Source organism: Odontomachus brunneus, unplaced genomic scaffold (genome assembly GCF_010583005.1).
Source record: "Odontomachus brunneus isolate Ranch 3 - 2012 unplaced genomic scaffold, Obru_v1 Obru_scaffold_063, whole genome shotgun sequence".
In the NCBI taxonomy this organism is placed as follows: domain Eukaryota; kingdom Metazoa; phylum Arthropoda; class Insecta; order Hymenoptera; family Formicidae; genus Odontomachus; species Odontomachus brunneus.
Window position 1 is genome coordinate 303797 of NW_022639513.1, and position 23964 is coordinate 327760.

Genomic DNA, 23964 nt, shown 5'->3' on the forward strand with positions numbered 1-23964 from the left:
TATATTTATTTTAGGAGATCAGACTTGATCTCAATTAGAGGTCCCAAAAAGTCTTCTGTATACGGGACCAGGATCCATAATTATTTTGTAGAATCGGGCTGGATCCCAATCAGATCCCAAGGAATCATCTATGCATTTGCGTCAGTAGACGTCGTTCGCGCGCGCGGAGACCAACGTACATTGGCATTTATCTTCACCTTCGGATATTATGTTTAATGCAAACCTGGCCTTTTTCGAAGTTATACCTCACCCCCTCCCGATAATCGGCTCTAGTCTCCCACGGTCATTTCTCGCAAGATCCTAATTCCATTTGTCACGGTCAAAGAAACGTTCAAGGACATCCATAGGAGGGAATCGATTCGACGCTAATAAAATTGTTCTCGAAGTGGCCCTTCTTCTCTTCCAACTGGCCGCGTTTATTCCGAGATTTTCCAGACGCGCGCAGGCTGCAGTCGATTATGCAACAACCTTGAGGCTTGGAAAACACGATAACTAAGTCCAGCCTCGGACACGATCGATATAGAATGGATTTATGAGGGCGAGGACAGAAAAACTTCGTTCCCTTCGCTGACAATAAGTTGAGCTATAGATAAACGAGCGCGAGTTGCGCAGGTTACGTAAATTTCAAAGACTGCAGTTCTAATCGCTATCAAGGCTAATGAACTCTGCGCCTGGTTTATGCAAAGTGGCAATTTCGTATCGATCCCCCTTTCAAGGAAGAAATTAGCGCCGCTTCTTTCCTTTCTTCCTTTTCTATTTCCTTTTCTTCTTACAGCAAAGAGTCTCCACATGTGTTTGCAGTGGCTCTCTTTCGGTCGCTCTTGTTGCTGCTAAAATATTGCCAACCAGGCTCGATCAAAATCGCGCGCGATTCAACGTGCATTCACAGTTTTTACAATGTGCGTTTCTCAATTAGATCAGCTGTATTATCAATAATATCAGAAATACGTCGGAGCGTGGAAAATTCAGAGAAATTCGTTTCATTGGCAAGCTCGCCTTTCTATCTGGGTCGCGTGCTGGAACATCTGGGTTATATCGGGGACATTCGATAAACTCCACTTTTATTCGACATTTACGATCGATGGTCCCACCCGCGTTATCGAGGAAAACGCTATTCTTCCGCGTATACGCGACCCGCATTCGCCGATCGAAACAACAACCGACAGTATGAGCCGGGCGGTTTAATCGAGCGCAAAAATGTCCATCGTACTGGCGTTCTACAGGTTTATCCATTGCTCTCCCCCTTCCCCCTCTCTCTCTCTCTTTCTCTCTCTTTCTATCTCCTTTCTTTCACAGCTTTCACGGGTTAAAATAATTTTACACGTGTCCGGAACTCGCATTTTCACACGCTTGTATGCCGTGGATGCGTCCGCCTGGTTATTGATTTTATTTCACTCAGAGAGAATGGAAAATACTTGTGAAAGACTGACATCTAAATCGCGTCTTTGGCTTCGATACGTTAAGGAAATGTGCCATACTTGAAAACTCTACCGACAAAACTTCACTCTGCAAAGTTTACATCGTACTGCTTGTGCAGAATTGCAAGTGCTTCCGTACAATAAAACTATATACGAAGATGAATTGATGATATTCGCTCAATGTGTGACAAAAACGAGAAAAGTCTGCAACATTGACAAGCTGTCAGTTAAGTAATTGCTCGATGAAATTCTATAGCTTGTACTCGAATATATGTTTTCATCATTATCACGACATGAAACAATCGAGGATGGAAGCTCTACAATTTTTTCAATTACATTCATTACATTTATGAGGCAAATATTTTGTATTTAATTATTCATGAAGCTTACACCATCCAATATGAATTTTACAGTGTGACTTTTTTGTTACATTGATGCAGCAACAAATTTATTAAAATTTACATTCAGATATTCATAATTACTTTATATGATATATTGTTTTGAGCAAATATTCATCATTCTTGTCGTATTTCTTTTGTATTTTTATTCGTCATTCTGTGTAATAAATATGAAAGCCGTAGAGACCACTTCATTTTTAAGAGACGTAATCTTTATAAGTCGACTAGTAAGTAAAGTTGCTACCAAATGTACGTATATTTGTCTATCTGATCAGATAGACTTTAATGATTATTAGGACGTGAAACACAGTCGATAGGGGAAATTTTATAATTTTTTGGTAGACACGCATTGTACCAAAAAAAGTGTCAAAAAATTCTTTTAATTATATTTATAAAATAAATATTCTATCAATTATTTGTATAATTATCAAGTATTGAATCAATTATTAAATTTTCATCATACAATAATATAAATTTTTTACTGTATCGAGGCAGTAACAAATTTACTAAAGTTACACTCAGATTTTCATATTACATTTAATATGACATATTGTTTGGAGCAAATTCTGGTCTTTTTTTCTTTTTCTTTGGTATTTCCATTTCGTCATTCTGTATAATAAAAATTTGAATCAATCATAAGGGATCCAACATTGTTGAATTTCGTGATTTAATATACTTCAAGTTGCTGCAAAGTTTACGCATATCATTCAATCGGGGTGAGTGTGTAGCGAACGTGCGTTTGTTCCGCTCAGGAACATTTCAAATAACATTGCTACACCTTTATAACTGAATTTAGAAGCTCCAAAGTTTTGCAGAAAGCTCGCGAAACTTGCGAAAAATGAAAAGTTTGCAGAAAGAGATTTCTATGCGTATGCAGTATATCTTCTGGTAAATATGATAAAACAAAGCAGCACACATTTACACAAGATCTATGTACAAGAAATGTAATGGAAAGGATAGAAAGTGATCGTATCAGTGTTTATCTGAAGTGACATTTGACGTTATCGACATTTTCGGAGTACGTCATCCACTTTGGCAGCCCCTTAATTTTCACAACTCCGTGAGTTGAGATATAAACCAAGATAAAAAAACGAACACGTCTCTGCGTTACGTTTAATTCGCTGCTTATTCGAATAATGAAGCATTCTATTAGCCGCATCCACGTTCACGATAGCAAGTACCGTTATATCACGGGCGATCAGCCGTCGTAAGTGTTCGCGCGAGAACACCGCGAAAGAATCGTAATAACAAGCAACGGAATCGCCAGAGGAACACACGACGGTCGTCGCCGACGTCGCACGACGCTCGTGCACCTTCCCTACGCGAACTGCAGCAATTGATGCACCGTCGCGGAGGGGAGAGAAATCAATTGTCTCTTGACATTCGCCGGCGAGCGAACGCGAATCGATGCGAGCGATCCGTTTGCCGCGCAGATTGAAATAGATTCGCGGAGAAAGAGAAAGAGCGGAGCTGCCAATAAACCGTCGAGGGTAGGCACCGTTCTCGCGAGCGCGCGATGAATAATAAATTAACGTCAAGATCGCGTTGCTATTTAATGCGCGAGAGTAAGACGAGCAAAAAAGGAAAAAAGCGACACGTGCGTGCATTCTCCCTTTCGATTCGCGATATCCACGCAAGCTTCACAGGAAGCATCTCAGGGCTGAACATTTTATTTGCAATTTAGTACGTGAACAGATAACAAAAAGTGAAAGAAAGGAAAACGCCATGTGCGCGTGTTCTCATTTCCAATTTGCGACTTTCTCGCGTCCCTACACGAACTTTGCGGGAGATATCAGGGCTAAACGTTTTATTTGCAATTTAGTGCGTGGACATAAAAGAAAAAGAGGAGAGAAATGGAACACGCGTGTGTTCCTTTTTGATTTACACTAAAACATATCTAAGATAATATCTAAGAAATATCTAGAAAGAAGAATCTAAGAAGAAATATCTAAGAAAAAATATTTATTCGGTGGGTGCTATTAACAAATTTAGTTCATACATCTTTTTCTGCACCGAGAAAAGAGATTTTTCACATATAAAAATATAATTTTTCTTATGACCTTGACTTCTCGTGAAAGCAATTACTCAATCTATTTAAATAAAAAAATGTAGACTTAAGTAAATATGTCATTAGTACCAACCCCCCGAATAAATATTGTTTTTTACTTTAGATATTTTTTATTTTAGATATCTTTTCTGTGAGTGTGTGCGAGTGAGATACATCAAGGCTAAGCATATTGTTTGCAAGTTAATCCGTGCACATAAAAGAAAAAAGACGTGCATGTGTTCTCCTTTCCAACTTGCAATTTTCTCGCGTGTCTCTCTCTCCTTCTCTCTCTCTCTCTCTCTCTCTCTCTCTCTCATTAGGGCTAAACATTTTATTACGATGCAAAGGACGTGACGCGCGAACGATATCACGATTCTTTTTTCGTATCGTCCCGAGCGATACGGTATCGATCGGCGCGCTCGCGCGCAGCAATTTTTTATCCCGAGCATTTGATTCGTCGCGACGATATCACCCCTCTCCTTCCCCTCGCTCCTGCTATTCTCCTGGCTTCTGGTCGGCGTGTTTTCCATGCACTGACGTAATTAGCGTACGGGTCGACATGTGTTGTACGCGTCGCCGTAATTTTACTCACGGTGATGCGAGATTACGACGGGCGCGCGGCTAAAAGTAAGCCTGCCCGAGATATTGCGCGTTATAAGGCTGAGAATCGCGAGAAGTAAAAAAAGTCGAGCTCTCCGCCATTCGCGGATTTGAATCTCGACGCGCGCGCGGGTGAAACAATTCTCCGCGCTCTTTGTATAAACTCGCTCGAGTGCCGCGCGAATTTCTTTGCCTAAATATACAAGAGATCGCAGTTTATATTTCCGCACGGCTGGCACTGTCAAAAGCAGGCGGATCGCGCGAGAACCGGCAAAGGGAAGGATAATCACCGTCTTTCGCGTGGCTGTCCGAGCCTAGAGGCGTCACGAAAACTCATTAGAATAAGTACTATGAAGTAACTACGCGCTATTCTTTGCACGTGCCCGCCTGCTAGTCATTTGGAAGAGAACACTGTGAACACGCGGAAAATCTTTGTTGAATAATATAGCTGATATACATTTTCAGAGAGAAACATGATAATGACAACTGTACAGGTGGTAACTATACGAGTTTCGCATGTAGAATTGTAACATATGTAATTTATTAAACTATATACGTCACAATCCTACGCGTAAAAAATTCGTACAACTGTCCTCTATGCATACAGAAACATACATTCATATTGCATTCAAGTAAATGTTCATATTGCATTCAAGTAAAAGCAAAATGCTTCAAGTGTTTTATAGGTTCATATATTCGCAAATCTATAATATAAGTTCATTACATGCATTACATTTACTCAAAATATATTCTGCATTTTGATAACGTTAAAATAACACAAGCGCGTGTTTGAGCTTCAAGTGTCTATATTTCTTCATTCTTTATAATAATAATATAAATCGCATATATACACATAACGTAAACATCTTTCCACAGTTATTACTGAAATCTTTCACCTTTCTAAATTGATAAATCTACCGTATACGAAGAATGGATATTTTACAAAGATTAGCGAAGGCCCCTACGCAAAGTTAACAAGAGTGATAAACACTTATCTGTTTCGTTGAAAAATCTGTATGAAAAAATAAGAATAAATAACATTTCATAGATTAAATTATCAATAAAAAAATTCCCCAAAAATTATTAAAATCTTCCTTCCGTTTTGGCTGAAGATCACTTAGTTTTTGTGAAAAGTATATTGTTAAATATTTTAGTTTTAACGATTTTTAAGCAAAAATGCTCTAAAAAACGAATACTTTTTGGTCCGAGCACAAATGACCCTGGTTGCCATTTCGAAAGTAACGAAAATATATTGTCACTCGGAAGGTACACGTGCGGGCGTGATTGGGGGATTTCGCCCGCAAAAACCTCACCTAACTTAACCCAATCTATATCACCGCTGCACTAAGAAAAAATGACTTAAAAATTTATTCGTGGAATATAAAGTTTATTTTTTAAAGAATTAACTTTACTTCACAGAAACCTCATATCACAAAACTTTATATTCACGGAAACTTTATATTGCACAAATAAATTTTCAATTATTTTTTCACAAGATATAAGTACAACCATTATTTTAACGTTATCTCAATTAATTTGTAGTGTCTCCAAAGAAACCTTTTAAATATGTTTATTTGAAGGTATTTGAGACTATTTCACTGAATTTCATGAAAATCGGATCTTTCCGAAGCTGCAATCAAATTTTTATCACGTGTTGTAACTATTACGTAACATATAATGCTGTGTGTGCGCGTCTATGAGAGTTTATAAGTACATCCCAGCCGAGCAAGACTATTCCTTGGCCTATAAAAAAAAGACTGAAAAAATAATTCTTCAATTAATGAATGTTTGTAACTTTGAGGAAAATTCTTTGCACATGGTCGCTCGCAAGATTCGAAAGCTGTACGACTAATTGTCGCGAAACGAGGTGCTTTTCACGAGGTCGCGACGGATTTCAAATTATGCATGTAGATTTCGGTAGACGGGAAGAGAATGCACGATCAAAGTGGAATTTTACGAGCTGAAATTTCGCAAATTTTCGCTGCTTCCTTTTCGCTCGCTTTTCTTGCTCCTCTTTCACGGGCTCGAGCGTGAGATTACGGGCGGTTTTTGAAATGCGACTCTCCGGAAACGGTATCCCTGATGCCGGTGGCCGCAGGACTTTCCGCCTTCGTTCGTCGTGGTGAAACGAGGGCGAGTCGCCGGGGACGAATGGATCAAAGAACGACAAAGAGTGTGACCTCGGCGAAACATCTGAAAGTTTCATCAGCCGCCCTACTTGCCAGCCGTTGACGAATTTCGACGTGACTCGCTTCTCAAATTATTATCGATCCGTCCACACCGTCACTTTCTCCGATAATAACACGATTCAACAATGGCCGGCGATATATATCCTACGATAATTCACCCTTAAAATTTACCCTTAGACTTATCGTCTAAGTTCATGTAAACCCTGCGCATACAATGTAGGGTCTGTGAGACCCAAACAAATATTGGATCGTTTACCAACTTTCGTAAAAGATTGTACAGACTGTACTGTGTCTCAAAAAATATGATTGTACGCGGAAGATTAACCCAAAAGTTCTGTGAATAACATTTGCTCATATTGTAGATTGTCAATGTTACTAGCCTGTTATTGCCAATGTGGAGTCCCTTAAAGGGAAGTTCCGGCTTAGATAACCGATAAATAAGATGTTTAAGAATTTTTTCAAAGAAATAAATAAAGAAACCAATATAGGCTTTTAACTATACTATTCATTATTCTTGTAAGAATGAAAAAATTATTTAGAAAAAAAATGAAAGAATTTTTTCAAAGAAATAAATAAAGAAACCAATATAGGCTTTTGACTATACTATTCATTATTCTTGTAAGAATGAAAAAATTATTTAGAAAAAAAATGAAAGAATTTTTTCAAAGAAATAAATAAAGAAACCAATATAGGCTTTTGACTATACTATTCATTATTCTTGTAAGAATGAAAAAATTATTTAGAAAAAAAATGAAAGAATTTTTTCAAAGAAATAAATAAAGAAACCAATATAGGCTTTTGACTATACTATTCATTATTCTTGTAAGAATGAAAAAATTATTTAGAAAAAAAATGAAATTCCGCGTCGTCTAGGTTTTTTTATACTGAACGCAGTATCGTCGGACGCCTCTAACTGGTGGATAACATTACAGCTCATGTAATAATTTAAATCAAATGGAGCTGGAAAATTTAAAAACTGTGTTAAATTTGCTTTCACGGGGTGATCAATTTGTTGGAAAACAAACCTTTGTTATATGCAGAATATCGAAATTTAACAAAATGATGGCACTTCAAAGTTAAAAAGGTAAATTTTTCTCTCTTTTTTATTTAATAGGGAAAAACTCTACTTCTAGAAATTTTCCATTAAAGTTAAATTCATCCTCCAGCAAATTTAATACAGTTCTTAAATCCATTTTTTTAAACATCTAAACATAGTATATATCCTTTTAAAACTTTCAGTATGAATAAAAGTTACTCACGCTACTCATCTGGAGATAAAATCCGTTGTTCAAACGTATTAGAAATTTTATGATCGATACCATATAATTCATCTCGACTTCATATTTATTTCCTTTTTTCTTCCTTTGCACTAAGAAAAAAATGTCTCGTATTTGTAGTTACACAGATAAATAATTACTATAATTTAAGATCGAGAGAACTATTTCTTATTAATTCTGTTTTAATGCTAATGACTTAATATGCGCGTTATCATGTTAGAACAATCAAAAATAATGTCTGGGGCAAAAAATAACTATACTTTTAGTTAAATCAATCATCTTTTTCTCTCAGGGCGTCATTTACGACGTAAATAACGACGTAAGGAGAGGCCGTCAGCCCGAAAAGATTCGATACAGACGCTCTGACAGCCCGTATAAAGTCCGAGGCGTCAAAGCCACCCCTCGCAACCACCCGGCGTGAGTGCGAACGCGCCGTTATCTCATGTAACGTTACTCATGTTTAGGGCGGCTCGTTCCATTTAGCTGTCGATGATACACGAGCAGTGATCAGGACGGCCGGCAAAATCGGGCGGAAAGCTCCGGCGCACTCCGGTTTCTTTCTCGCCGGTGTGGTATGCGAAGCCAAGAGTGGGCGGCAAACGTGGCGAGACAAAGAGAGGGATGATAAAGGGAGCACCGACGCCCGAGCAGCGAGAGAGAAAGAGGCCCGGCGGCGACGGGGAGGAGCGAGGGGGAGGGGGAGAGAACGAAAGCTCAAGAGAAGGGTGGAGGGGGCGAGTCGGTGCCGCTCGATAACGCTTCTGCTCTCGCTCCGCCATCATCCCCCTCCGTCTCTCGCGCTCACCCCGTCGTACGCGCGACGTGCCTTTTTGGTTTCGGAATTTAGTACGTGTTTAAAATTGAGAAACGCGCCGTACACGAACCGCACGGCGGGCACGCTCTCCCCGATGAATGTGCCATTTACCTCGGCGGTGCACGGTTTAAAATCAAGCGGTGTAAATGGAAACCGGTCGGATGAACGAGACACAACGTCGGTGATTCCCGGCGATCCAAATCGCCGCTCTTTTTTTTTTCATCTGGCGAAAAATCCTGCTCGTGATGAAATTGCGAATTTCCCGTTGGACGCGCGGGAAATAGCTCGGCCGGAAAACCGAACACGAGAGGAGCGCGCGTCTCTTTCCCCCGATAATTTTGACATCGCGTTTGTTTCTAATTTTTCGTGAATTTTTGTTTCTGTCGACTCTCACTTTTCCGCCTGTTATTTGTGTAATTGCGTCAACGCTGCAATCCGCGATAAAAGCGTCGCCGCGCTTTTCGCCGCCCCAATTCGGAAACTAATTCCGAGCCGTCGGGCGCGATCGTGTCGCGGGGGTGGATGACACCCGAGCATAAAAAAAAAATGACTATGACAACGTTAACCAGGTCACGTTGTTAATCGCGATGCGCAGTTGCATCGGGCGGCCGCTCGGCGAAAGGTGGCGGTTACGCCGAGGCGGATTTCATAGGATACGCGAACGACAAAGGACCGCACGATCGATCGACAACAACCTCGTTGGGAAACTCGCCCGGAAAGCGGCCGAGCAAGAGGGAAGACGATCGAGAGACACGAGGCTGAGCCTCTCTTCGACGAGAGAGAGAGAGAGAGAGAGAGAGAGAGAGAGAGAGAGAGAGAGACATTTTACAGCGGAGTGAGTTACAACCATCCAATATTCGTCTGGGCTCATCGTTAAGGCAGTTGGTCCACAAGTCAACTTTCCTAATAACATTTTCATAGTTTAACAGCATGGAAACACGATCTACAAACATGTACAATTAGAAAAAGATCAATCATACCGAAACTGAAATAATTGAAGTCAAATTTTGCACTAATTACATATCGCAGGTGCGAGAACTGCTTCTGATATCACGTTTTCGATTCTAACAATCAAACTACTCTTGCGCTTCCGATGAAAGATAAAAAACGACACTTTTAGAAATGTTATAAAAAGATTTTAAGGTTATTGACCGTAAGACTTTGTGAAATCGATGTGTAAAGTAAAAGAGAGATCGGGGCCAGATGACACATTTTTTTCAGAAGTTACAACTTTTCAGGCAAATAATTGTCGTGATTGGTAAACATGATAGAGACAAACGTGATACAAACATAATAGAGACTTCTAGAGTTTTGATAAACAGACTTTCTGGCTATTATCACGAGATATTCTGGTATGTGGAATCATAGAACATTTAGTTATAATATCGCTTAGAATTTAGTTATTGCGTATATGTAGTAATAACTTTCAAGTATCTATATATAATTATTATAACTGCAGGCGAAATGGTGGATTTAACCATGATGTGATTTGACTAAACTGTTATTGGAACTAAACAGAATTTCAGATTGTTATCATAAATTATGTATTCAGCGTTGGTTACAACATAGGTACACAATGTATAACAGATCATTAATTGGACAAACGGCATATAACATCGCAGATAGACGACTCACAATCCTGAAGTCTCGAATCCTTCATCAGGATGAAGGCGAGTTCTTCAAATGCATTATAACATCAAATCAATTAAATAACTAATTCCAAGCGAAATAATTATACATTGACACTTTAAGAAGTAACTTTCAGTTAAAAAAGTAATAAAAACGTTAGTAAGAAATGTGAATATATAATTTTATTATTGTAACCAAACTTGTCTGGTTGCTCTAGTCAAAACACATTTAATCAAATTTGTCTGATTACTTTAATCAAAATTATAGTTCATTCATTTCTTATCAAATACAATCCTGAATTCAGATTAATTCAATCAATTCTTTTTTTCCGCGTATATATCATAAATTGTACTTGTGAATATTTCGCGCAAAATTTGTCGATTATTTTCATGTTATATTAACAATATTGTCACGGGCCAACTCTCTCAAAGTCGGAAATCCTCGGAGAAATCCTTCGGGAGAACCCTCTCAGACGAATCCTGACGCGAACAAACGAACGAAGGAATGAACACGCGCCTCTCCAATTTCTTACCTCCCGTTTTCTCGAGAAAACACATGATAGCGATTTATCGTGTCGTCTCCTCGCGTCGATTTCCACAGGACCTATCAGTTCATTGCGAAGGGCCGGTCGTCCAGAGAAAATCTCGAGGCCCGAGCCACAAAATGCAAACATCTTAAATGTCAGGCTCTATTCCGCCGCTCGCAGCCGCCGTGAGGAATTGAGCGATCGCCTCCACTCTTGGAAGCCGCAGCTATCTTCGGATTTAACAGGTCGTCTCCCAGGATAGCTACCCTTCGGCTTTCCACCCGGTCGAGCGAAATCGATCCGGCGTTCTCCAAGTCGTTCTATGATTTCTCGCGTCTATTTTCCTGCGTACTTATTCGCGCAAGCGTGTCCGTAAATATGTTCGCACGCTGTATGTGTACTTTGTTGCTTCAGCGTCTAAAATGGCGAGAGATCGAATACCGGCTATGTCGTCTTGAAAGGAGAAAAAGTACTGCAGGTTGGAACACGTTAAGTCCGTTCTTTATAAAATCCGTTCTGTACAAAGTCACGTTTAAACCTGGAAATCAACATACCCATTTTATGCGTTTGGGTAACACTGTACATCTGTTGGACACATGTCGACACGATATTATCAAAAAATTCACCTAAAATTTATTAACTCTTTAAGAGTCTTTAAGGCCGAGTGTATATAGTTACGTACACTCACTTTGGATTCTCCACAAATTTTTTATATTGACAAAGTAATAATTCCGTCGATATAAGTTTATCGATCCATTCGAGCTATATTCTTTGCCTTAACCAGAAACAGTACGAAACAATTTTCTCGCTCAAAGAAATACAACGTTGACACTTTTATGTTTACTGAGAGGCGCTTGATGTTACTGCCAGAGTTAAAAATTGAAGTAAATATCTGACACTTGGTGGAAGAGAAAAGACAATAGAAAGATTGCAGGATAGTTAAGAAAGTACAGCTATAAAGAACAGTTATTCGCGCGTCGAAAAAGCTGACTACCTCCACTCTCGCCCAGTTTCTCGGTAGAGATCGATCCGCGAGTACAACGACCCTAAGAAAAGCGGGACTGACTGAGACGCCATGCTAATGCAATTCATGTGACCACATGTTGTTGAGAAACCGGCCGCTCGATGAATTTCCCAGCGAGACTCGCAATTTTTGCGAGAGCGTATACGTCCCTTCGTTTCCAGTATTTCCCGTTCGTACGGACTAATCGCGCGAATCTGAAGTTACTGAGCGCCGGACATGGTCGATATCGACGATTCGCCGTGCTCGCCCTCGCCGATCAAAATCAGTTCGGTGAAAATCACGTTTCTTCGACTCGCGAAACGCATTGCCCGCCGGAACACCGTGTTCGCCAGCTGCGATTCTAGATGTTGATAAGATCTGCTAATGCTATTTTCTGATCGCTCGGCTCAGCCGCGGTCGTGTCGTTTGCACAGCTGCACGAGTTGGACGAGATACACCGGCGATCTTGTCATGGAAACCTCGCACGTTCCTTCACGTCTCTTTCCTCAGAGAATCGCCTGGGAAAATCCTCGGGGGAATGACTTCATCGATATATGGGAATTAAGCAGAATGGCTAGCGCTACACAATTTTAACAATTCCGTCGATTTGACCAGATCTTCAGTTCAGTCAGACTAGATCTTCAATTTTAACAATTTTGACAAAAATTTTATCCCATTTTTTACTAAATCCGCATTTTTTATCAGATCTTGAATTTCGATAAGATTCTCAATTTTTACCACATCTTTCGATTAATCCTTCAATTTTGGCCAAATTTTCAACTTTGATCACATCTTCAATTTAATCAGATCAAATCTTCAACTTTTAATCAAATCCTCAACTTTAGCCAGATACTCAATTTTAGCCAGATCTCCAAGTTTGGCTAAATCCTCAAGTTTGACTAGATCTTCAATTTTGGGCAAATCTTCAATTTAGTCAGATTAGATCTTCAGTTTTGACTAAATCAATTTTTACTAGATCCTCAATTTTGAACAAACTTTCAATTTTAAGCAGATCTTCGATTTTGATCGGAGCTTCATTTTTAATCAAATCACTCTAATTCTGATCAAACCCTTAATTTTGACTAAATCCGTAATTTTGACCAAATCTTCATTTTTGGCCAAATTCTCAGTTTAGTCATCGTGAAGCGCAACTGTTTCCGCCGGCTTCGCGTCTGACTATAGCAGATTTCACGATTAACATTGCGATTTGTTTGGCGGCACGCCAGTATCTATCAGCTGCAAGGCAGACCGCTGGTTGTTTTCATGTTAGGGGCGCGTCCACCGCCGTTGGAACGGACGGCTCGATCGTTAATAGGATCTCGTCTTAAGAGGGGCTTCGGTTAAACTGCAAGCTCCATCTTCCTTCTTCTTCGATCTTCAACTACCTGCTCGCGTCACGTCTTGATAAAATATTTACGATAACCTCCGCGATTATATCATTCAATTATCGCGTTCGGTTATATTTAAAGTTTCTTTTCTTAAGCTTCTCGAAACCTTGCAAACGCTGATATTACATTTGCTCGCAAATATATGTATTTTTTCTTTTTTTGTATCTGAAGTTTTCGCGTGGAGAAGTGCTAATTTTAACTTGCGAATTGATACCGCATCCTCTTCGTTTCTGAACATTTCTTTGTGAACATTTCAATTAATTTTTCTTGAGGAAAAGGAATAATCTGAAACTTGAATTTCTCTCTCTTTAGTTTCGCAAAATATAAAATCGAAAATCAACAATTCTCCGACGTTTTTGGTATGGTTTGAATTTTTTCTTTCTTCCTTTAGGTGGATTATGGACTACTTAGTTTTAATAATTAAAATTTTCGTTCTTATATTCTATCTGAAGATATATATATAGAATATATTTTTGTAGAATATATAAAATTGAAATTTAATGATCCTATGACGTATGCTTTTGGGTAATTGATTAGTTGACGACAAAATAGATGTTTAACAATACATCTGCCGATGATTAACGATCTATTTCTATTGGAAAGGTTAAAATTATAGATCTTTTAAATAATAATACGTAATGCAAGGAAAAAAATATTTATATGTTCTTCTTAATTTTATTTAGTTAAAAATATAAAATACACCATTATATAAATTCGAGTAATTCTTACAAGAAATTACAAACCCGTTATTTTAAGTGCTTTGGTAATTGAAGTGTTAAAAAAGACGGAAATCAAGATTTTCTTCTTGCAATCTATTTATAACATATTTTTTAAAGATTAATAACATAAGAGCGTACTTCATTACATGGAAAAAAGAATGCTGTTTATAACATATATTTAAAACTAACTATATTAATACGTACTTTATTAAACAGAGAAAAAAGAATACCATTGACCAATTTTATTGATACAATAACATTTTTTTCCATGCAGAAATATTGAATTTGATGTTTTCTAGTATTTCTACAGTATTGTAAAATCATCTTTTATTATACTTTCCTTGACTGACCTCTTTCCAGGTCTTCAAGGGATAAATGGAAGATGCCGTCTACTTTAATGACCGCGCGACACAAATAACGCGAGGGTTCGTTTGCCGATAGAGTTGATGAAAGCTCTCTTGTGCGCTCGCTATAAATTTGATTTGCATTTATCCGCGGCCGACGACGAACGACTAAGCGTCAAACGACACTTGTTCTTAACTAACTTACGAGCGCTTAAGGATGCATTACGTGTATAGTTCTTGCAAAAAGTTACTAAAAATTAGGAATATGCTGATATTTCTATTTTCTGTGTAAAAATATGATGTGATGTGACAGGATGTCTGTCAGTTAATGATATACCCGTTGTGTGTGCAGATAGAACTTATTAAACTGAACACACAATTCCTCTACTATTTTGCAAATGAGTACGTAGATTTTTACTTTTCAATTAAACAAGATTGATGCATTATAGCGGACAATCATACACTAAACTCGTTCTTTAATTAATAAATAGAAATGTACGTGATTATTTGCAAAATGGTAAAGGACTTTTTTATTCAGTTTAACTTGATGTACGAGTATACGACGGCAAACGTCGCCGCGACTTCGAAGTAGAACGATTTTTGGGGTGCAGGCTCTAAATTAATGTCAAATTATTTATGACTTTTAGATTCAGTATAAATTAATTTGTAATTTTATCAAATTCCTTTTGTATTATTTTTAAGGTGTAAGTAATCTTAACTCGCGGCGTTCGATTTTTACGTTTCGCGAGCATAAAACATGCGTATTTCAGTCGCAATATATTCCCTTGCGAAAATCTCATCTTTCAAATTTCTACAAAATCCTGCCAAATGTAATGGAAAAATAGACGACACGTCCACCGTGGTTAGTTAATCGTGACTCTTCAACGCGCATTGCGAAACGCAAGCGGGCGATTGTCGAGATGAGAATTCACGGAGAATTTTACACGCGAGAAGCAGAATCTGAACGTGCGAATAGGTCAGAGCGTGGGTCACGGATGGCAAAGGGGAGAAATGACGTCACGCTCGCCAGAATGCAATTTCTCTGTCCTCCCTCAACCCCTCCGCACCCTCATCCTCGCCTGTGACGTTGCATAGCGCTGATTCCACGCACGCATAATCAGGTCAATCGGTAATGCCGGACGCATCGGCTTCCGAAGGAATATTCATTCGCCGATGTTAGCTCGTTCGTTACCCGCTCGTTGTTAGATCGTGTATCACGATTTCAAGCATTCCGGGAGAATTTCGCATGCGTGTGTACTGGACGTTATACTTTCGCGATAGCTGATAAACCACGGAGGTAAACCGACCGTTTAAGGCTGTATGTCTGAATGCTTAATGGCATATCAAAGGGTACTCAAAAATTTGCTATTTATCGAACGAAATTACGTCAATACATTTACTTATATTAAATGTACTTATATTAAATTTATTTATATTAACCCTTCGTATACATACTGGGTGGTTACCACCCTTACCGTAATAAATGGAACTAGTGTCGCCATCTAATTGTAGTTTGGGGTCTTAACTTTGACACCACTCTCCCTTATAGAAAAGTATCACTGGCTGTGATAAATTGGCCAGTAATAAATAGTAATTTTATTACTCGTACGAGTAATAAAATTATTGAACGACAATAATTATCACTGGCCAAATTATCACTTATCAGTATTAAATTTCTATAAGGGCTGCTAGCAAAATAAGCGTTAGTTAGCTTCTGGCAGCCGTCTGAAGTGAAAATAATGGAACTTTTATATTCAAAATAAATATACTTTTTCCAGAGATGACTTACGAGACAATTTTTTCGTTAAAGATAAACATTTCAATAATAAAATGCCTTATTTTTACTTAAAAATAATAAAAATTACGAGTTACAAATTTTTTTGCAAAAACTCACTTTTTTTAAATCGCGAAATATAATAATTTTTTTAATATGAAATTTCTTAAATTTTAATACAAAAAAGTATGTAAATACTTTTTATAAACATTAAAGTTAATCCATGAATTTTTTCAGAACTTTAGCATAAATATTTAAAAAAAACAGCTGTTTGAAAATTGGTGGCAACCACCCAGGTATATGCGAAGGTTGAAAAAATAAATATGTATACGAAAGGTTAAATGTATTTATAGAAAATACATTTATTTCACCTTTTCTAAGTATGCAATGCTAATTTGAAACAAAGTTGAGTTATACAGAATGGGTCAACTAACGTTACATTTTGAAATATTTATATTAGAAGGAAAAAATTAAATTAAAATAAAATATTAAAGTTAAATTAAAGAATTGAAATAAAATTAAATATATTTATATTAGAAGCAAATGTGGATCTAAAGAATACGCTATATGGCTGAAAATGAAAAATATTGTGATATGTCAATCCTTACAAACACATATTTATTTATTACTAATTTTCTTCTGATATAAAAAAACAGGTATTTTAGAATTCGACGTCAAGTGCAAAAGCAACTTTAAAAATAATATTCTTCTAATTCAACTGCTTTGGTTGACAATAATTTCCAGTCATTGTTATTAATGTTACAAATTTCCGAAGAGCTTTTTTAAAAATCGTACTGCACAGTTTTCTTTATTGATGATTAATTTCAGGAAAGACTCGTCTCGATCGGTCAAGAAGTTACGGTCTGTAGCGATTTTTGAGCAGTCAATTTTCTTCATTCGTCCCTAGTGTGCGTTTACACAACTTTCGCGGAGGAGTTTTCGCGTGTTTCCCTCCTCAAAAGTTTCAGCCGCGCCGTCGAAAAACCGCGTGGCTTGAGTCCGTCGTGTATTTTCACGCGGCCGCGTCGATACTACGACAATTTCGCGAAGGAGTCTCGGGACGGGGACGAGCTTTCCTTTTTATTATTAACATTATCGTCGATGCCGAAGGTCATCGTCAGTGTTCACGTGAGTCAATTATCGATATTCCATGTGTGTTTTGCAGAAACAAAGCATAATGGTGCGTCAACTGGAAGAGGAGCTCAGAATGAGGATGCGCGGGCCGAGTGTCGAGATACAGCAGCAAGTGGAAGTTTTGTATAATGAGAACGAGCATCTGACTCGCGAGATCGCCATACTTCGTGACACGATAAAGGTAAGAGGCATGCGCCAATTCAATATCATTCAATTAAAAGTCGTAATCGCCCTTCCCCCTTGCATCTCTTCTCATTACGTTACCTTCGGCTCCAGAAGAATTTCCGTAACTCGGAAATGTTTGTAAATCGAGGTACTATGTTGAAATTTCATCCCTAACGTTGCAACTACGTCCCAGATGTTGTGCTCTCGCAAACCAAATGTGCACGTTGTTGAAACTGGCTTAATGTTATTATTTCATAATAATGAAACGCTCATGAATTAGTTGTATCGCCATACTTCCAGTGGCTCACCAAAGGAGCCACTCGTAAATTTACTGTTAATCAAACAAAATTACGTTTCTCTACACTTATTTCACTATCTAACTATGTAAGTGTCACTGTTAATTTTAAACGAAATTGAGATAAATATACATGCATAGTATTGCAAATGCAGAAAGCTATTATTTTTTATTTGTCTAATTAGTGTTTTAGTTATGTGTCGATTTATCTAATAGAGATGTACAGTTAATAAAAAGAAGTATATAAGTATTTAAATATGTGCACATGTATACGTATTTCAAGAATTACTATAAATTAGGAACTATTCATTGTTATATTTGAAAAACAAAATGGTCAGTAATTCTGTGGGATGTGTATATAATGTCTGTATATTATGCTTTAATATCATAGCAGTTTCTCATTAAAATCTCATATGTAGTTTAGTAGATATTAAAAACAGAAACTAAAAATAACACGCTAGCTTCACAGCAAGGAATACATATAAAAAAAAATTTATCAACTTCAGTTTAGCAAATATTTCAGCTCTGGAAAGATCAATCTTTCTCTAATTGCATGAGCAATTAGATAACATTTCACTGCATATGTAGTGCAAACTTCATCAAATTCTCACGAAACTCATTTCATAATATAACTATCTTTAAAAAATTCTGCGAGATTGTTTAAAGTGAGTGTAAATCAAGCTACAACTTATATATATATATATCTTCGTACTTTCTAAGTATGAATTTAAATATTGATTTATATGATATAAATATAATTCCAGATTTTCTATTGAAAAATCTATTGGGAAATCTAAAATAGATCTTTTTATATAATCCAATCATATATATACAAGGTGTTCCAGAACAATCTCCGAAGTTCTCGTAGAGGTATAATATGGATTGAGGTGAACATATAAAAGTCCTACTATTTTGTGATATTTGCAATAATTATCGAGATATTAATTAAAGAAAATTTGTGAATAATCATGTGAGATATGAACTTTAATTATTAATTAAGGTAGATGAGATTATGGTAGATGAAATTTAATTATTAAGAAAGACTAATTAATTAAGAAAGATTGACGGATGGTCGTTTGCAATAATATGTTAATGTTCATGAAACTCGTGTGTTAATGTTCTGTAATTAATAACTAAAAATCTACAAAGTTATTAGAAAAAAGATAGAAGACTTTTTTGTTCACCCTTATAGAAATATCATACTAAGAATCATTGATAATTACTTATTATCCAGTATTTTTAATACTGAAAATAAATAATTATCAATGATTCTTAGTATGATATTTCTATAAGGGCAGTTTAATCTAATCTGTAAGCACACACGACGGCAGATGTCGCCACTACAGCTGATCTATCATATCTCGCGTGATTATTTACAAATCTTCTTTAATTAATATCTCGATAATTATTGCGAATACCGCAAAACAGTATGGAACTTTTATGTTCACCTTAATCCATGCTATGCCTCCACAAGATCTTAGGAGGTTATTCTGAGACATTCTGCATATATACATATCCTACGAGTCTGTCAATAAATGCCAACGCAAGGGGTTAAATACGGCACTGTTATCTACTACTAGCTTAAATTATACCCGACGTTGCCCGGATTTCCTATATTTAGAATATCTAAATTTGAATTATCACAAAGTGTCAAGGGATGAAATCAAGGAGAAAGGGTGGGGTGTTCAAGTTCCACGTCAGTCTATATTTTCACAGAGTTCTAGAGAATAACTATGTAAAGTTTAGTTCAGATAGCTCAGATCATTTATAAGAAAATAGAATACATACAGTCATACACACATACTATTATACATACATATATATGTATATATATAAAAGTTTCACAATAAGAATAATAGAATAAAAGCATTAAAAACAATTTAATATTTTAATATGACGGTACAGTGATAAGTTCCATAAGTCGAAGTAAACTTCTATAAATAAACCCTGAAAAATAATTACGCGGAATTATTCTGTCGTATAGCTTGTTGTTCCTCTTTTTTTCTTTTGTACCGCGACACGAAACCCGCTCCGTCTCGACGGTGTGTTCGCGGGAAGTCGCGCTCTATTTATTTTCCGTCGCGACGTCAGATTTTTCCGTCCGACTTCCAGCGCGGCGCCGTTTACCAGATTAATTTTAACGGTGCGATTAAACCGACGCGCCCGCTTTTCCGCGTCTTACGTCGGAAATAATGCAGTCGCTATGCCTCGGAATAGAATGGAGAGCGCGCTACCACACCATCGCGAAGATTGGAACTCCCCCGGCAGAATCGCGCCCCCAAAGCGGCAAGAGGGTGAAAGAGGGGCAGGGGGAGGGGGAGGAGGAGTAAGTAAAGTCCCTATTATAATCCGGGAATAATAGGGGCAAAGTGCGACGAACGCGAAGTGAAAGAGAGGAGATCCTCGGGTTGGTCCGTGAATTTGAAAGCGCCGCAGACGCCTCCGGGGCTGTCTTCCTCTCCTCCTCCACCCCAACCTCTCCCGCCCACCCTTCTTTTTCGGTCGACAGCCCTGGAGAATTTCCCGACGTTCGTGAACATTTTCGCAGCGCGCGCGCGAGACTGCCAGGTATATATTGGGCCCCGCCGCCTATCTTCCGATCTCCCGACGCCGCCTGTCACGCGCCCAACATTGTCTTATTTCGAATGTATTTGAAAGGAACACGTGCGAGATGCAGTATCTGTCCGATATCTCGCACGTGTGTACGCGCACCTGTATGTGTCCGCGACAGTCGAGAAACATTTCAAATGCGTTTGTATTGGCCAAAATGAACCTTGAACGATTGATTATAACCTGATTGGTGCAGTAAGAGCGACACAAAATATATTTATCTTACTCTAATTTATCGCACCAATATGCACTAGTTTGGATAGTTCAGCTAAAAAAAGATAGACCTTATATCGTGGTTAATAAGTTTGCCTATCAAATTTATGAATATAAGCACAAGTGTGTATTAGAAAAAATATTCCAATTAATTACGTTGGTATACCACAATGAAAAGTAATTTCAAAGGGGTCAACGCAAATATAACCACTTACTTGTGCGCTTCATTTTTGCGTTAAATGTAGACACGATTTACGAACTGCATATTCTGCGCGTCTTCTGTAGCCTGCGTCTTGCGGCCTGCGAGCTATGTAAGTGCATCGGCGAGATTGTTTCCGACGCCGCAGGAAGGGGACTTAACGAATTTATCTTGGGAAGATGATATTCACGTCATTGCCAAGATTTCCGGTAGCATTTTGGGTCGTTCGCGCAGACAATCGGTCGTTTATCTCGAACACGAGCCAAACGTCTCTCTCTCCCTCCTCTCTCATCTATTTTAGCTTAGCGAATACCACGTGGTGTCCGAGAAGTCGATAAACCACGGTGCATATCACCGAACAGATTATTTCTCTCAAGTGATTTCATCTATGACCGCCAAAATTTATTGCACCAGGTGAAATTAACATTTAATACGCTCCTCCGAAGGAGATCACGTGTATATATAGGAGACTAGGCTTAGTTAACTCGGAGATATATCGGTCATGTGCTTTCTTCATGCATTTATCTTGTGAGAGGGACAGCGGAAACGAAATCGCGAAATGTTCCTTTTAGAACGAAGGCACCTTTACCTGAGTTTCATTAAAATCGAAATAATATTACAGTATTACAGTAATACAGTTACTATTATATAATAAAGAACGTTACTAGCAAATTTCGAGACACTCGAAAACGTACTTGGCTCTTTTCTTAAATCTTTTTTATTTGGATATCCAAATAAAAAAGATTTAAGAAAAGAGCCAAGTACGTTTTCGAGTGTCTCGAAATTTGCTAGTAACGTTCTTTATTATATAATAGTAACTGTATTACTGTAATACTGTAATATTATTTCGATTTTAATGAAACTCAGGTAAAGGTGCCTTCGTTCTAAAAGGAACATTTCGCGATTTCGTTTCCGCTGTCCCTCTCACAAGATAAATGCATGAAGAAAGCACATGACCGATATATCTCCGAGTTAACTAAGCCTAGTCTCCTATATATACACGTGATCTCCTTCGGAGGAGCGTATTAAATGTTAATTTCACCTGGTGCAATAAATTTTGGCGGTCATAGATGAAATCACTTGAGAGAAATAATCTGTTCGGTGATATGCACCGTGGTTTATCGACTTCTCGGACACCACGTGGTATTCGCTAAGCTAAAATAGATGAGAGAGGAGGGAGAGAGAGACGTTTGGCTCGTGTTCGAGATAAACGACCGATTGTCTGCGCGAACGACCCAAAATGCTACCGGAAATCTTGGCAATGACGTGAATATCATCTTCCCAAGATAAATTCGTTAAGTCCCCTTCCTGCGGCGTCGGAAACAATCTCGCCGATGCACTTACATAGCTCGCAGGCCGCAAGACGCAGGCTACAGAAGACGCGCAGAATATGCAGTTCGTAAATCGTGTCTACATTTAACGCAAAAATGAAGCGCACAAGTAAGTGGTTATATTTGCGTTGACCCCTTTGAAATTACTTTTCATTGTGGTATACCAACGTAATTAATTGGAATATTTTTTCTAATACACACTTGTGCTTATATTCATAAATTTGATAGGCAAACTTATTAACCACGATATAAGGTCTATCTTTTTTTAGCTGAACTATCCAAACTAGTGCATATTGGTGCGATAAATTAGAGTAAGATAAATATATTTTGTGTCGCTCTTACTGCACCAATCAGGTTATAATCAATCGTTCAAGGTTCATTTTGGCCAATACAAACGCATTTGAAATGTTTCTCGACTGTCGCGGACACATACAGGTGCGCGTACACACGTGCGAGATATCGGACAGATACTGCATCTCGCACGTGTTCCTTTCAAATACATTCGAAATAAGACAATGTTGGGCGCGTGACAGGCGGCGTCGGGAGATCGGAAGATAGGCGGCGGGGCCCAATATATACCTGGCAGTCTCGCGCGCGCGCTGCGAAAATGTTCACGAACGTCGGGAAATTCTCCAGGGCTGTCGACCGAAAAAGAAGGGTGGGCGGGAGAGGTTGGGGTGGAGGAGGAGAGGAAGACAGCCCCGGAGGCGTCTGCGGCGCTTTCAAATTCACGGACCAACCCGAGGATCTCCTCTCTTTCACTTCGCGTTCGTCGCACTTTGCCCCTATTATTCCCGGATTATAATAGGGACTTTACTTACTCCTCCTCCCCCTCCCCCTGCCCCTCTTTCACCCTCTTGCCGCTTTGGGGGCGCGATTCTGCCGGGGGAGTTCCAATCTTCGCGATGGTGTGGTAGCGCGCTCTCCATTCTATTCCGAGGCATAGCGACTGCATTATTTCCGACGTAAGACGCGGAAAAGCGGGCGCGTCGGTTTAATCGCACCGTTAAAATTAATCTGGTAAACGGCGCCGCGCTGGAAGTCGGACGGAAAAATCTGACGTCGCGACGGAAAATAAATAGAGCGCGACTTCCCGCGAACACACCGTCGAGACGGAGCGGGTTTCGTGTCGCGGTACAAAAGAAAAAAAGAGGAACAACAAGCTATACGACAGAATAATTCCGCGTAATTATTTTTCAGGGTTTATTTATAGAAGTTTACTTCGACTTATGGAACTTATCACTGTACCGTCATATTAAAATATTAAATTGTTTTTAATGCTTTTATTCTATTATTCTTATTGTGAAACTTTTATATATATACATATATATGTATGTATAATAGTATGTGTGTATGACTGTATGTATTCTATTTTCTTATAAATGATCTGAGCTATCTGAACTAAACTTTACATAGTTATTCTCTAGAACTCTGTGAAAATATAGACTGACGTGGAACTTGAACACCCCACCCTTTCTCCTTGATTTCATCCCTTGACACTTTGTGATAATTCAAATTTAGATATTCTAAATATAGGAAATCCGGGCAACGTCGGGTATAATTTAAGCTAGTAGTAGATAACAGTGCCGTATTTAACCCCTTGCGTTGGCATTTATTGACAGACTCGTAGGATATGTATATATGCAGAATGTCTCAGAATAACCTCCTAAGATCTTGTGGAGGCATAGCATGGATTAAGGTGAACATAAAAGTTCCATACTGTTTTGCGGTATTCGCAATAATTATCGAGATATTAATTAAAGAAGATTTGTAAATAATCACGCGAGATATGATAGATCAGCTGTAGTGGCGACATCTGCCGTCGTGTGTGCTTACAGATTAGATTAAACTGCCCTTATAGAAATATCATACTAAGAATCATTGATAATTA

General features: G+C 38.3%; 1 protein-coding gene across 5 annotated transcripts in view; it reads left to right on the forward strand.

Moving 5' to 3' along the window:
- The window catches only part of LOC116846356 (ELKS/Rab6-interacting/CAST family member 1), a 139412-nt gene that overhangs the window by 16572 nt on the left and 98876 nt on the right, over positions 1-23964 (forward strand). For all 5 annotated transcript variants that reach the window (XM_032820066.1, XM_032820067.1, XM_032820068.1 and 2 more), the window contains exon 2: positions 17292-17441. In XM_032820066.1, the coding sequence (XP_032675957.1) occupies positions 17292-17441 (150 nt within the window). The remainder of the gene's footprint in view (positions 1-17291; positions 17442-23964) is intronic.